We start from the raw sequence: 13,305 nt of genomic DNA, 5'->3' as shown, positions 1-13,305 counted from the left end.
ACCTGGAGAGAAGTGAGAGAACCCCATAAATAACACATGACTTTTTTCTAACCGGTATCTAAAGCCAATTTTAAATAAATTCCGGATATATATAGCGTAAAGATATATTCTGCGTGCTTGTTGTTTTATGTTAGAACTTAGATCATTTATTCATAGTGTTATTGTTAAAGTAGGTAAAAGGTGGGGCAAAAGTCCCTCCACCCTTTTGATTGACTTTGCTCAAAAAAAAGAAAAGTAGGTATAAAAAAGTTTCCTTGTGATTTAATCATTATATCGACTAAATGGCGACCGCGATTCTCTATGCAACTATTTAAGGCATTTTTCATGGCATCCTGCAACATCTGAAGGTGAATTTCTTCAATTTGGTGACCAATATTCTCTTTAAGATGTTGAAATGTTTGGAGATTATTCACATGAATTTTCGATATGAGAAAACCCCATAAGAAAAAGTCTGGTGCCCTGGCAAACGTCATTCGATAATTGAATATTTGAACGAGCTATGTATGCTGTGGCCCCATCTTGCTGAAGCCACATGTCTTCTAGTCCTTGCTCTTTAATTTCAGGCAGAAGAAAATTTCGAATCATGTCTTAGTACCGTTCAGCAGTAATAGTAACTGCAACACCCTGGTTATTTTTAAAATATGGACCAATGATGTTTCCAGAAATGGACACCATACTAACAACTGTTGCTTTTAGTGGATGCAATGATGTTTCATGGATGAATTGGGGACTATGTGTGCCCCAAAACCCACTGTTCTGATATTGCCGTGGCTACTGAGAAAAGAAAACCATCGCTCGTTATCAATTTAGCCGAAAAATTTCACCAGGCACCCTTAGGATTGCATTACTGTACACAATTCGATCAAGTGATCAAAATCTCCCGCTAGCATTTTTCGACTAATTGGATTTTGTACAGGAATATTTTCAAATCAGTTTTCAAAATACGCATTAAACTGCGTGCAGAAATGAGTAACTGGGAACTACGTCACCGAATTAATGTTTCTGGAGACTCTGCAACACTATCGCTCACTAGCCACATTTTCAGCCTAACCAGACGTCCGTTGACTTCCAGAATGAGGCCCGTTTGCTGTCGTACTGAACTATCGAAAATTCGTATGTAAACGAAAATTGTGATTATGTGAAGCACTGGACGATGAGGATATTTTTGACGCAATCTCCGCTGGGTGCCAATACTGGAACGATTATTTTCAATAAATAATGTAACTATATCTGCTCATTCTTGTGGCGTATATGCATCCATAATAAAATTTGGACGTCTACACAGCACAATGGTTAAAGCGAAACTGATGTGAATATCATATAATGAAGATTGCGCCCGATCAAAATGGTAGCGGGACTTTTGCCACACCTGATAATAGCTAAACAATATGAATAATTGGGTTTAATTCTTATATACGTTACAGTTATTTTATTGTGGTGTTCAATTATAATGTTGAAATACATGTATAAACATGTTTTTAGTAGTTATCTATTCGTAATCTTAACCGTGTTTTACTTGAAAACTTCTGTAGTAGAGTAGTTTAACTTAACACTGTCGCTCAATTTCTTTATCCCCACCATTGCTGCCAATAAACATAATACCACATCTATATTTATGTTTCGAATCAAGTGTTTTCCAGAAGCTTTCTTAAGGCAACACACTTTACAGCAACAAAATTCACCATCTTATCCTCCAGTCCTCCAGTGTTTTTTTCATAGCCCATGTTGATCAATATCTACCGGAAAATCATTATCAATTTTTTCTAACAGATATCGTTAGGCTTAAGTATGAAATGTAATGAATTGGCACATATGCAATTTATTCTACTGACTAAGCTTCAAAGCTATACATGTTATATCTTGCTACAATAACACCATCATAGATTTTTAGACCTTCGAAAATGTCAAGTTTCGTGCTTGAAGAGGTGCATTTGCGACACGTATTATTTTTCTTATTTAGTCAATAAAAAAGACGTTCAAAGTAATCGTTTCTTGATAGAAATTTTCAGTTACCATACTCTAGCCCCAAAAACATAGGAGGTGTGGTTTCGAAAATTCAAAAGTGGCAATTTGGATATGCAATACAAAAAACGTTCTGGTAGACCGAAAAAGTTTGAAGGTAGGAACTGCAAGAGTTATTGAATGAAGATCTCCTCCCTCCAAATCCAAAAACAATTAGCGCAATCGCTAAATGTGGCTCAAGAAATGATTAGATACTGATTGGGACTGAATGGGATATACCCAAAAGATGGGAATATGGGTGCCATATCAATTGAGTGACAGACAAATGGAAAGTATAAAAATCGTCTGCCAATTGCTGCTTTAAAGGTATCATTGGAAGTCATTTCTGACAATGGAGCCAATGGAGTCCAAGGCCAAATCGTTTTGGTTGCAAGACAATGCTCTAAGTTTGATGGAACCAGAGTGGCCTGGTGTATACGAACTGTTGAGATCTGCTGAAACAGTTATAGTACTCGCTATCGACAAAAAACGATCAATTTGAACCATGTATTAATCGAAATACGATCAGAATAGACCCGAAGACACTGTAAAGTGATTTTATAGCACGATAACGAGCCGTCTCATAAATAAAAACCGCCCAAATAAAGATTGAAAACATTTGGATGGTACATATTATCACACAAGACGTACTCCTCAGCACTTCGCCAATTTCGAAGGATTACGAAAATGGCTCGATGATTGGTTTTGCTGAAAGGGCAAATATATTTTTAGGGATAGCCTCCATAAATTACCTAAGTATGAATAAGAGGTATAGAATCCAATGCCTAGAACATTAAATAGACATGTTTTCGCATTTTCTTGAAAATTATGTAGTTAAAAAACTGTAATGACTTACTGGTACACCTGGTTACTAAAGTTATGAAATAATGCAAATGTTTTTGGAGTATTTTTGTTGTCGTAAATTACCCTGACATAAACAAGAGTAACATAAATAAACGCATTCTTACATTAGACTCCTAAACTATATTATACAATTAGTAAAGGAGTTAACATTCCTAAGATAACCAAAACCATTACCAAACACTTAATTTGAATACACAAAGAACTCGGCTACTGATATATCCCTACTTACGCAAAATATATTCAGGCCCGAGCTCCAAAAAGAACTTTAAATTATACATTTCTTCGGGGTCGAAAGTTTGCGTCGGTTATTAAAAAGTTTAGGCCAAGATACTCACTTTACATAGTAATGCGCACTTAATTCTTATCTTCCCGCGTACCCAAAACAAACTTCGGTCACCTCCCCCCACCGCCTCCCTACTCCAACCTACACCGGCTCCCCGAAGCCGCTCCGAACAGATGCGTATTTTCCTTTCAGAAAATCCCAATTAGAAAGATGAGATCGTGCATACAAAAAACACGTAATCAACTGCGTCGTCCGGAAAATGGCAACCCGGGGCACCAAAATGCGACAGATAAAAGTTAATTATGGCTATTTTGTTATCTGGGAGTGTTGAGAGTAAAACTTTATGTTCTGGATTTGTAATGTTAACTGGTCGACATTTTCGGATTATCAACTGCTCTGAAAAAGTCTATAAAATCCCAACAAAGTACATATGCAAATTTCGTAAATAACAGTAATATGAGTAGATGTAGATATTTTATCAGCGATGTCAACAGGATAAAAAAATGATAAGTACGAAGAATCCCACTACAGATTCTGGGAGTTAAAAAACAGATTGAACATCAATTTATCAATAAAAATTTTTTCTAAAAAAGGAATTAACCCACAAATTATTTATATTTCAAAAATGTTTTATTCAGATACTCAAACCTATTAATGTATTACTTAATATACTCTCCCGCATTTATGTTTCTGGCATAAAGGTAAAGAAAGATCATACATACGTATATTTGGTGCTCTGAAGATGTTACTGTTTTGAAAATAATATTATTTATGATTCTGTGGCGACCGCCACGACCCTTTAAGCCACCACGCATTCAGCTACAACAAGCTCAAAGGTTGGCAACGCTGGTGGATTGGTATTATGCAGTTCCAGGTTATAAAAGACCGTCACAACGACGTCTCGCTCTCTTTTCTTTTCTCCATCCCCTTGTAACAATACCACTTCCACGGCGCTACCGTATTTCCTTCACCTTAACCTAATATCCTGTCCATTCTCCCATCGACCACATGTATCAATTATAATTGAGGTAAATAAGTATTTCGTCAACCAGTGTTTTTAGTTCTCGGGCAAATTCGTTCCAAAAATAGTAGTGAGTGTTCGGACAAACAATCGCATCAACCTGACGAGCATTCCTACAATACTTTTATTATGTTCAGTGGTATAGTGATTTAAACCTACCGATACTTTGTCGATTATTGAATCTTTGATTGAATTAAATACCATTTATAGAATATTAGTGAGTGTTAGTTCTTGAGATATTTATTTTAACATGCTTCAGTATAGAGGCATTAATTATTTCAATAATTGCTATATATTAAATAGTTGATAAATTGTGGTCGAATTTCGATAACATGGTGATCAATAGTACTCTTAAATTGACTCAAATAAAGGTACATATTGTGGTATATATCTATAACTACGATTTGAATTACTGATTACAAAATGTATGTTGCATTACAACTAATTCACATACTGTCCATTCCTGTTTACAGAATTGTAAGAATATGAAGCAGCAACCTCGCCTTGTTAATTTGAAATGACCATTTATCTTACTCTCATTCTGTAGAAAAAAAATGTATAGTTTATATGCGTTATGTATATATTAAATATGAAATATAATAATCTTATATATTAAATATGAATATTATCATAACTGCCCAAGTCACATATGACACGCTCCCGGCAGTTAGAAGTGACACATCAAAATTAAGACAAGCGACAAGCTATTATGAGAACAGTAAACTGCTAGCAATTGAAGAAATAAGACCAGGAAATTCTATATTATATTTAAAACAAAGTTAAATGGGTACGAGCCGGAGAATTTTTGTTTCAAGAAAAAAAATAGGTGTTTGGGTCCTAACCAAGAAAATAGCACAGAACTTGCTACATATTTCAGGAAAATTTTTAATTACCCAGAACCCACACAAAAATATCTACCCCAAAATCTCTCAAAAAGCTACAACAGATATTCACAGGCACCAAATGAAGAAGATATTGTTAGAAAATTGAAATGTTTAAAAAGCACCAGGTTGCAGAATTTGATCACATTGGCAAACTGAAAAGGTCCCTGATGACTGGAAATCTGCCTTGATCTATCCACTGCAAAAGAAGGGAGACCGAGGAGGTCAATTGTAAAGTTCCCAGCTTACCATAGTAAAACACCTTTTTTGTTTTGGTAAAATTAGTTTTTTTATTCATCATAATTCCCCTCAAGGTTCATACACTGACTATGGCGACCCTCCAACTTTTCGATACAATTTTCGTAGTACAATTTGTCCTTTGCTTCAAAATAGGCCTCAGTTTCGTCGACTACTTCTTCATTCGACGAAAATTTTTTCCCAGCGAGCATTCTTTTGACATCTGAGAGCAGGAAATAGTTACTGGGGGCCAGATCTGGAGAATACAATGGATGAGGAAGCAATTCGAAGGCCAATTCATGGATTTTTGACACGGTGCATTGTCTTGATGAAGCAACACTTTCGTCAAATAACAAAAGTTGCTTCACTCAAAGCGCTATAATTCACAAACTAATGATCTTTTACTAACTAAAAAACATATGAATTTAATTCTAGTAGCGGCATGATATATACAAAACTGAAAATTTAATTGTAATTAGCTATTTATTTTTAAAACATGATACATTTTCTGTTGTAAAGAAAAAAAGGCGATATTAAAACAATACAAAAGATGAACAATACGTACGCCCACTAGATTATGAAATTGTATAATTTATATACAGCAAAGATTAGGGGGCGCTCTGTAATTTTTAGAAGAAACCCACGTTTTATTTGGCGGCCATTTCGGTTTTCATGGAAATTAAATGTAAACATTTTTATAGCGCACTAATGAAGTAGGTATTATTTTAGCAGGTTTTATAAATTTTAGCATTCGAGGGTATTTACATGTACCGGTATAACGAAATGTCGGATTTTCCTGCGGACCATTGTTTATTCAATGGCTCAATTGCGCAATAATCAATTCTGGAGGTCTATTAGAGGAACAGGATTGTTTATTTTTCTCGCCAGAACGGTGAATCAAAAGGAATATGAATGCATGTTGAATGTGACAAATAATCCCGAAAATATTTATTCTAAAGTCTATATATATATATATATATATATATATATATATATATATATATATATATATATATATATATATATATATAATCAGAGTGGATGATATTAGTCTATGCATTTCACTGTCACTTCGCATATTTATCTGATTAGCGAGCACGTCGGAATGCACTAACATTCTTTCGAAGTACTTCACACAACACGTTGAATTACACTCGTTACTGGTTCTAGAGGAATATCGCATTGTATCACCTCATTTGGAACATAGTACGGAGCATCGACAATGGCACACAACAGTTCATTTTATAGCCGTTGTATGATGGATATATTAGACTTAATATACAAATACTCAATAGCCATACAATAATACTTTATTATTTAATGATAACTTGGATTTGCGCCCGAGAAGCCAATACAAATAGTAGAGTTTAAGTTCTTCCAAGTTAGGCATCTATTTAGGTGCATATTAAGATATTTAGGATCCTCTGCTTGCGGGAGTCGACAATTGTTGATATATACTGGTTGGCATGTTCTTCTACGCAGTGTAAAATTTATGTGACTGGATTTCGTTTCGTTGGCTTTTATATTCCATCTTTCAAGCCGCATTTGTATCTGATTTAGGTGTTTATAGGTTCATTGATGCTATGAACTATATGTTGCCACACTGGTTATGAATTGGTGTTCAGGAATGATCTTTCTTTTTTCTATTATACAATTGACCCTCTTTGTGTACACTTTCTCAAAAACTTTTGAGATTATCGTGAATAGACTTATAGGCCGGTAGGAGATGACATCTTCTGGTTCTTTCCCTGGTTTGTAAATCGTTATTATTTGAGCTGCTGATATAATCTGAAAAATGCTTTAAATTTTCCAAAGAAATTTCCGAACTTTTTCTGCCTTGAAACATAAATTTACAACTTCTTTGAACTATTTAGCGATGTATAATTATATTAGAGACCATTACCCCATTGATATACATTAGAATGTATAATTATAACACAATTTTTTTTCCATTTCAATCCATGTATTTTTTTGGAGAAATAACTTTTATTCCAGGTGATATATTTTGGTGATTTATTTGATGAAATTTACCTCTCCAGCAGCCTAATCCTAGTTAAACATCAATCACAGACAGTTAAGTGGGTGTGCCGAAGTTTCTAACTTTGATTTGTAAGACATCAAAAATATTGATTGAATAATCATTCTTATAGTATTGAAGAAGTTTTTCAATGTAAACTCATGTTGAATAGATCTGAAATTACAGAAATAGTTTGAGGAGTTCTTACTCTTTCACTACAACAACTTCACTTTTCATCGTTGGTTTTTTATGATCGTCAATACATCATTTCTAAATATACACATTGCTTTGCTGTCGCACAACTAGATCCCCTATGCTTTTTGGAGCTGTTCGTTGCAATTTTCATCTAAAAGTCTATTCCACCATGCGAGGAATTTGTCAGTTTTTCATTCGAAAGCTTCATCCAAACCACTGTAACCCAAATATCTGAATTTACCACTCAAATGTGCGTCTTGGTTCTCCATTATAAAATGATATAATATTATTTAATACACTTTAGAAAAGAAAATGAGAATTTATAAACTACAGAATCTCCTTTATACCAGCATTTTTATAATCAAGATAGACGTTAAAATATACGAAAGACAAACAAAAAAAACATCGAGAAGAGAACGAGAACGAAACATAGCTGGAAGACAATCACGGATCGTCCTGAAACTTCATCCGGCCAGTTACATAATTGTGTTATTTATTCATAGCGTTCGTTTATTCAGATTAGGCGTCATGTTGTAATTTATAGAAAAACTCGCGGATTTTTTCCAGCCGAGTCAGGACGAACGAAGCGCCGAAAAAAAACAACGGAAATCTTTTTAACTGACACTAATGAGGCTAGCGTCGTTTTCGTGATTTAAACGAGTTCTCGGTTTTCAGCTTGACTTACCTGGTTACTAAGCGATTTTCCGTTGAAATGTAAACATCTAAACAAGGAATAAAAATTGACGTAATGAACGAAATAATAGAATCACAACAGAAATTGTTTGATTGAATAAAGTAGGTCTCAGTGTATTAATTTTTATATTATTTAAAGCCAATAAAACATACATCGAGACATTGGAGAGTTGACCGAAAGGGAGCTAACTAACAATTGTAAGACACCATACAAGCAGGGATCCAGTAATTACGGCAACATCGCTGGACAATAATTATGATCAGTAATTAGTCATAGCTTACATTTGAGTATCAGTTTCATAAAATAATATGAAAGCGTCATAAGTGATGTGATATAAAATTATATATTATTAATAGTTATCATTGAAATTAAGTCGCGCATAAAATAGAAATAACATACATATAGTCTATTCAAAGTTATTTGACATGTACATGCGTCATTTAAATTTGCGACATCAAAACGTCGCAATGTTGCCGCATCAACTCTGAGTTTTAGCTCAGTTTGGCTTTGACGTACAAGAAAATTCTAATATAAATAAAATAATTGAACAAAAATGGTATCAAATATAATATATCTTAAAATAATGGTACATCTAAAAGCTACAGTTAATTATACAGCCACAATAGTTTATAGGTTAGAGTTATCACCTCTTATCGCTATTGATATCATGACTTTTGCATACGTCTGACAACCGGACGACTTTGACAGGCTCATCAGACAGCATTGTGTCTCTTTTTAACTGGAATAAAATGAGAAGGAAAATATTGTCTGATTCTAAAACGAATTTACAAATTGCGGCAGGCAATACAATAAACATCTTGATGACGTATGTACAAAAAACCTTTGAATAGACTACAGGTGTCATTGAAATTGCCAGCTCAATAATAGCAATTTCTATAGTTCGAATTTTTGACTATAAAAGTTTTTATCATATGGCAAATTCTAATTGAAAATTAAAACAGAATCGTAAACAATTAATTCAGTACGTAAATTAATAAGCGTAAAACTGTTATATATACTTAGGAATTTTAACCGGCTTGGTGGCGCAGTGGTAAAGACGACAAGACGGTCCACCAATTGTTACGATAGTCGCGGATTCGAATCCTGCTGGAGCATGGTCGTAGTTTTATGATTGTGATTGTTCGACACTTGCGATTGCTCTAGGCAAGAGCAAATCCCACTCGCGCCAGTAACCAGGCTGGGTAAGACCGGATGTCTTCCGGGATGATTTCTAAGTTGTTCACTCGTCAGTCGGTAAACCTAATGCCGAGGACCGTGGTTCGGAGCCTACGTTTTGTAGGTCTTGTCCGGATAAACCCCTAGTTGGTAAGTGGAGAATTTAAAATATATATAAAAAAATTGGGTGTTCCAGTACCTCCCTCCCTAATTCCGATATTGTATCGAGCATGAGACGCGGTATGAGGACGCGCATGATCCTGGAGAAGAATCGCACACGAGCATATGTACCCATGCCTCGTCTGTAGTGAAGATTCCCGTCAAAAAACGATCTCGTAGATCACGCGGAGACAACGATCAAGCGGAGACAAACTTTCAACCGCGTAAATTTTTGCTCGAAGTTCAACGGTTTAGGAACCCATCATACCGTTATTTTGCGATATTTAAGGTGTTCGTGGACGATAGACTCTACAATACTAATAGTGATGACACTACTAATGTGGTCTGGTGTGATGCTTGTTCGCGGTTGACGATCATGCGGCTCATTCTCGACGGTTTCGCGACCATCCTTGAATGCTTTGGCCCATTTAAATACGGCGGCCCTACTCACTACCGAACTGATTTCGCAAACGCTGAAAAATTTCCATCTATCTAACGTCTTCCCACACTAAAAAAAATTTGACGTTCACTCGTGGTCGTAGCATGCGTTTGAAAGACGGGCTCCCGACGAAAACTATGCCACACTGTACTTAAGGGACCCAGCTATCACATACTCAAGCCACGACTTTCAAAATATACACCCATATATTTGAAGCACTCGCGTATATTCGATACATCAATCTATGTTTTAAATCAATCTAATTAATTTTACTTAAAGATTGACTAGAGATTATTCTAGCGTCACGCCAGATCTTTATATATTTACATTTATTTTTACCCAGGAATGTATCCTGCTTCTAGTTTATGTTATCGTTGGTCTATAAAATTACTCGAGGTTACTTGTACAAGCATCATAACATGGAATTATTCCGTCCCGATAAGAATCCGTCCATGTTTACCGCATTTATATCGTAAACAAGTCGTTTAATTTCTTGTTCAAATAATAAGTTTCGTGAGCGGACTCATTAACGGGCCGTGATGTATGGCGAGCAAATATCTTTTCGAGCGCTGACAAATGTCAATTACTGGCCTCTGTTCCTTATCGGCACCGAGGCAGTGTTTGCGGTCAAACAGTTCCATACATCATGCGCGTCAATGGAGGCCGTGACGCCAGCACAACCGAAATTCAATTGTTCTATTGTTACAGGGGCATTTTGCTGCAAGGCAAACACGAATTGGACGAGGCCATCCAGAGCTATAAGAGGGCGATTAATTTCAGACCGTCTCTTGCACGTAAGTAAGAGGAGTTTTTGTTTATAGTAATATTGGTTTGTATTGATATTGCGAAAGAACTAGTGCTACTTGGATATTTGATGATTGAAAGTTTTATTAGTAAGGTTATATGGCTCGGTAGTGGAGGTAGAACGGAATAAAACAGTGGCGGTTACATGGTTTGACCTTTATTAACGTTAATAAAAATAAGAAAAATATAAAAGTGTGTTACATGGGTAGTCCATGGTAGCTCGTCTGAACTGAATGATGCTCAGTGACTGAATGATCCAAAATACTCATCAATTATATATCAACATAGAACAACTTCAACAGATCAACGTCCCGTGACTACCAGATCACCGTTACTATTTGATGGGCTTCGTTGGTGGCAACCCCGTGTTCAACATCTAGCATAATATTTCTGGTTATTTTTTAGACCGTTATTGAATGACCTAAAATTCGACTTGCCTCAAGCTTGCTAGAAAAGAATATTGGAAGAGGTATGATTCCATGAGTCATCGTTTAAAGTGTTTCCTATAAACGGATGGATTCTAGCTGATTCATTGTAGGGCCGTAATATCGTGGCATTCAGCTAATTATCTCATTCACATTACTGGTCGAACTACTGTGAATGAATATCTCGGCAACCTCTATGATGAAAACAGGGTCCAGGTTTGATTCCAAAACAGGGCCAGATATTCTTTTTAAGTAGCATCAGAATATCATTAAACATCTTCCCTGGGTAGAATAATCGTAGAAAAGTAGGAGTAGATTTTTACCTCCAATATTAATGAAACAATTGGTGGATATTTTGGTACTGATAGGGGACAATATCCTACTGCAGAAAACTACTCAGATGCTCTAAGAATCTATTCTGTAAAGAACTGGAACTGTTTCAAAACCGACAACAAATGATGAATTTGAACTATGCATTGATCCGAAAAACATGCAGAATGGGCACGAAGATACGCAATGAAAACATTTGGATGGGACGTATTATCGTATTCTCCATACCCTCCAGACCTTGCCCCATCTGACTGTCAGCTTCTCGCGTCAATGGGACACGCGCTTGAAGAGTGGCTCGATGAATTCAAAGAACCAACAGTTTTTTGGGGTAGCGTTCATAAATTGGTGGAAAGGTGTACAAGAAACATAGAAATGAATGGCCAGTATTTTGAATAACTAATAAATAGCTTCCGATACACCTATTACCGGTCTTTGAAGTTTATGTGAATAAATTGGCTGCATTTTTCTTAAATACTTCCACAGTTTTTGAAAAAAGTATTTCAGCTCAACGATAATATTCATTGCCCTTGTATAACTTCTCATTCGTAAGTGGGTAATATCTATATTGGGGGTCCTGCTCACATATTCACGGCCAGTCTTTTGTTATACCGACTATACGTGAAAACGGATTAAATACGATGACATTATTTCGGTGAAAATCCCAGTGAGCGAGGAGTTTCCGAGAAAGCCAGAGCTCCCCGCCACTCCCCTCGCCCCTGGCGGGTTCCACCACCACCTCCGATCCCCTTTCTATATCCTCCCGCTGGAATATCCGCCATTATTCCGGACACACAAAAGCCCAATAGGTAGCGTTAGATGCGGTTCAGATTTATTATGTTTTTCCAACGAGCGGGACTCAGCTTTTTCCTCGAAAGGAAATGGATGGCAAAAACGCTGTTAAAACCCTTCCGGCTATCGAAGGGGAAAAAATGGCTTTTGCATCAAAGAGCTTCCGATTGCTTTCGCGCAAGTTATTTGCGGAGGCTTTATTAGCGCACTTTCACGAAATATACTTTTAGGTCGCGGCCATTATTTCGGAAAATGCGCGAACGGATGGCAAACAATCGATCACGGACCGGGGATTTTTTGACGATACCTCCCGTCATGATGTTTATTTCGGTCCCCGTCTTAATATGATATTTATATACAGATGGTATGTATAGTCCTACCAATAAAACAACCAATTTACGTCATAAATTTTATTCTGACATACAAAACACTTATAGTCTATTCAAAACAGTAGTGACACACGTGACCTGTGAAAACGTCGCAATGTTACCGCAGTAAACCTGAGTTTTAGTACATTTTGGCTCTGACATATAACAAAAGTCTAATCTAAATAAAATAATGAAACGAAATGTTAATTATAATACTTTCATCACCCTATCTTGATAATTGTCTTTCATAAATACTAATCAAGTTAATAACTAAGCTGTTTTCTTCCAATCTATCAAAAACTTGCTCAAGATTCTACATTTGTCAATTTCTAAATATGTCTGATCGACCTTCCACAAACAGATGGTGTTATTTTCGACAATGTCTCTTTCCACATATCCAGACAGTTCTGGTATAATATTCTGTGGCCGTAACGTTCAGTAAACTAATCTACCATATATCTTTTCTCAGGCTTATTTATAAAAAAGTAAATGACATAAAATGCAATTTAACATTTCATTCATATTTACCGAGTAAGATTTTATAATATTAATAATATTAAGTATGAAGATTCTTAACAATATGTTTTTTCATTTTGTCAATGTCAATGACTTGAAAGCGTTT

At 35.8% G+C, this 13,305-nt stretch overlaps 1 protein-coding gene across 2 annotated transcripts in view; it reads left to right on the top strand.

Moving 5' to 3' along the window:
* The window catches only part of LOC143205184 (protein O-mannosyl-transferase TMTC2), a 456,770-nt gene that overhangs the window by 305,114 nt on the left and 138,351 nt on the right, over positions 1-13,305 (top strand). For both annotated transcript variants that reach the window (XM_076418306.1, XM_076418305.1), the window contains exon 7: positions 10,676-10,761. In XM_076418306.1, the coding sequence (XP_076274421.1) occupies positions 10,676-10,761 (86 nt within the window). The remainder of the gene's footprint in view (positions 1-10,675; positions 10,762-13,305) is intronic.

This window comes from Rhynchophorus ferrugineus, unplaced genomic scaffold (assembly GCF_030347505.1).
Source record: "Rhynchophorus ferrugineus isolate W39M unplaced genomic scaffold, kcgeb_rfMv2 rfM11, whole genome shotgun sequence".
Taxonomy (NCBI): Eukaryota; Metazoa; Arthropoda; class Insecta; order Coleoptera; family Curculionidae; genus Rhynchophorus; species Rhynchophorus ferrugineus.
The sequence above is the reverse complement of the archived record's forward strand: the minus strand, read 5'-3'. Positions and strand labels throughout refer to the sequence as shown.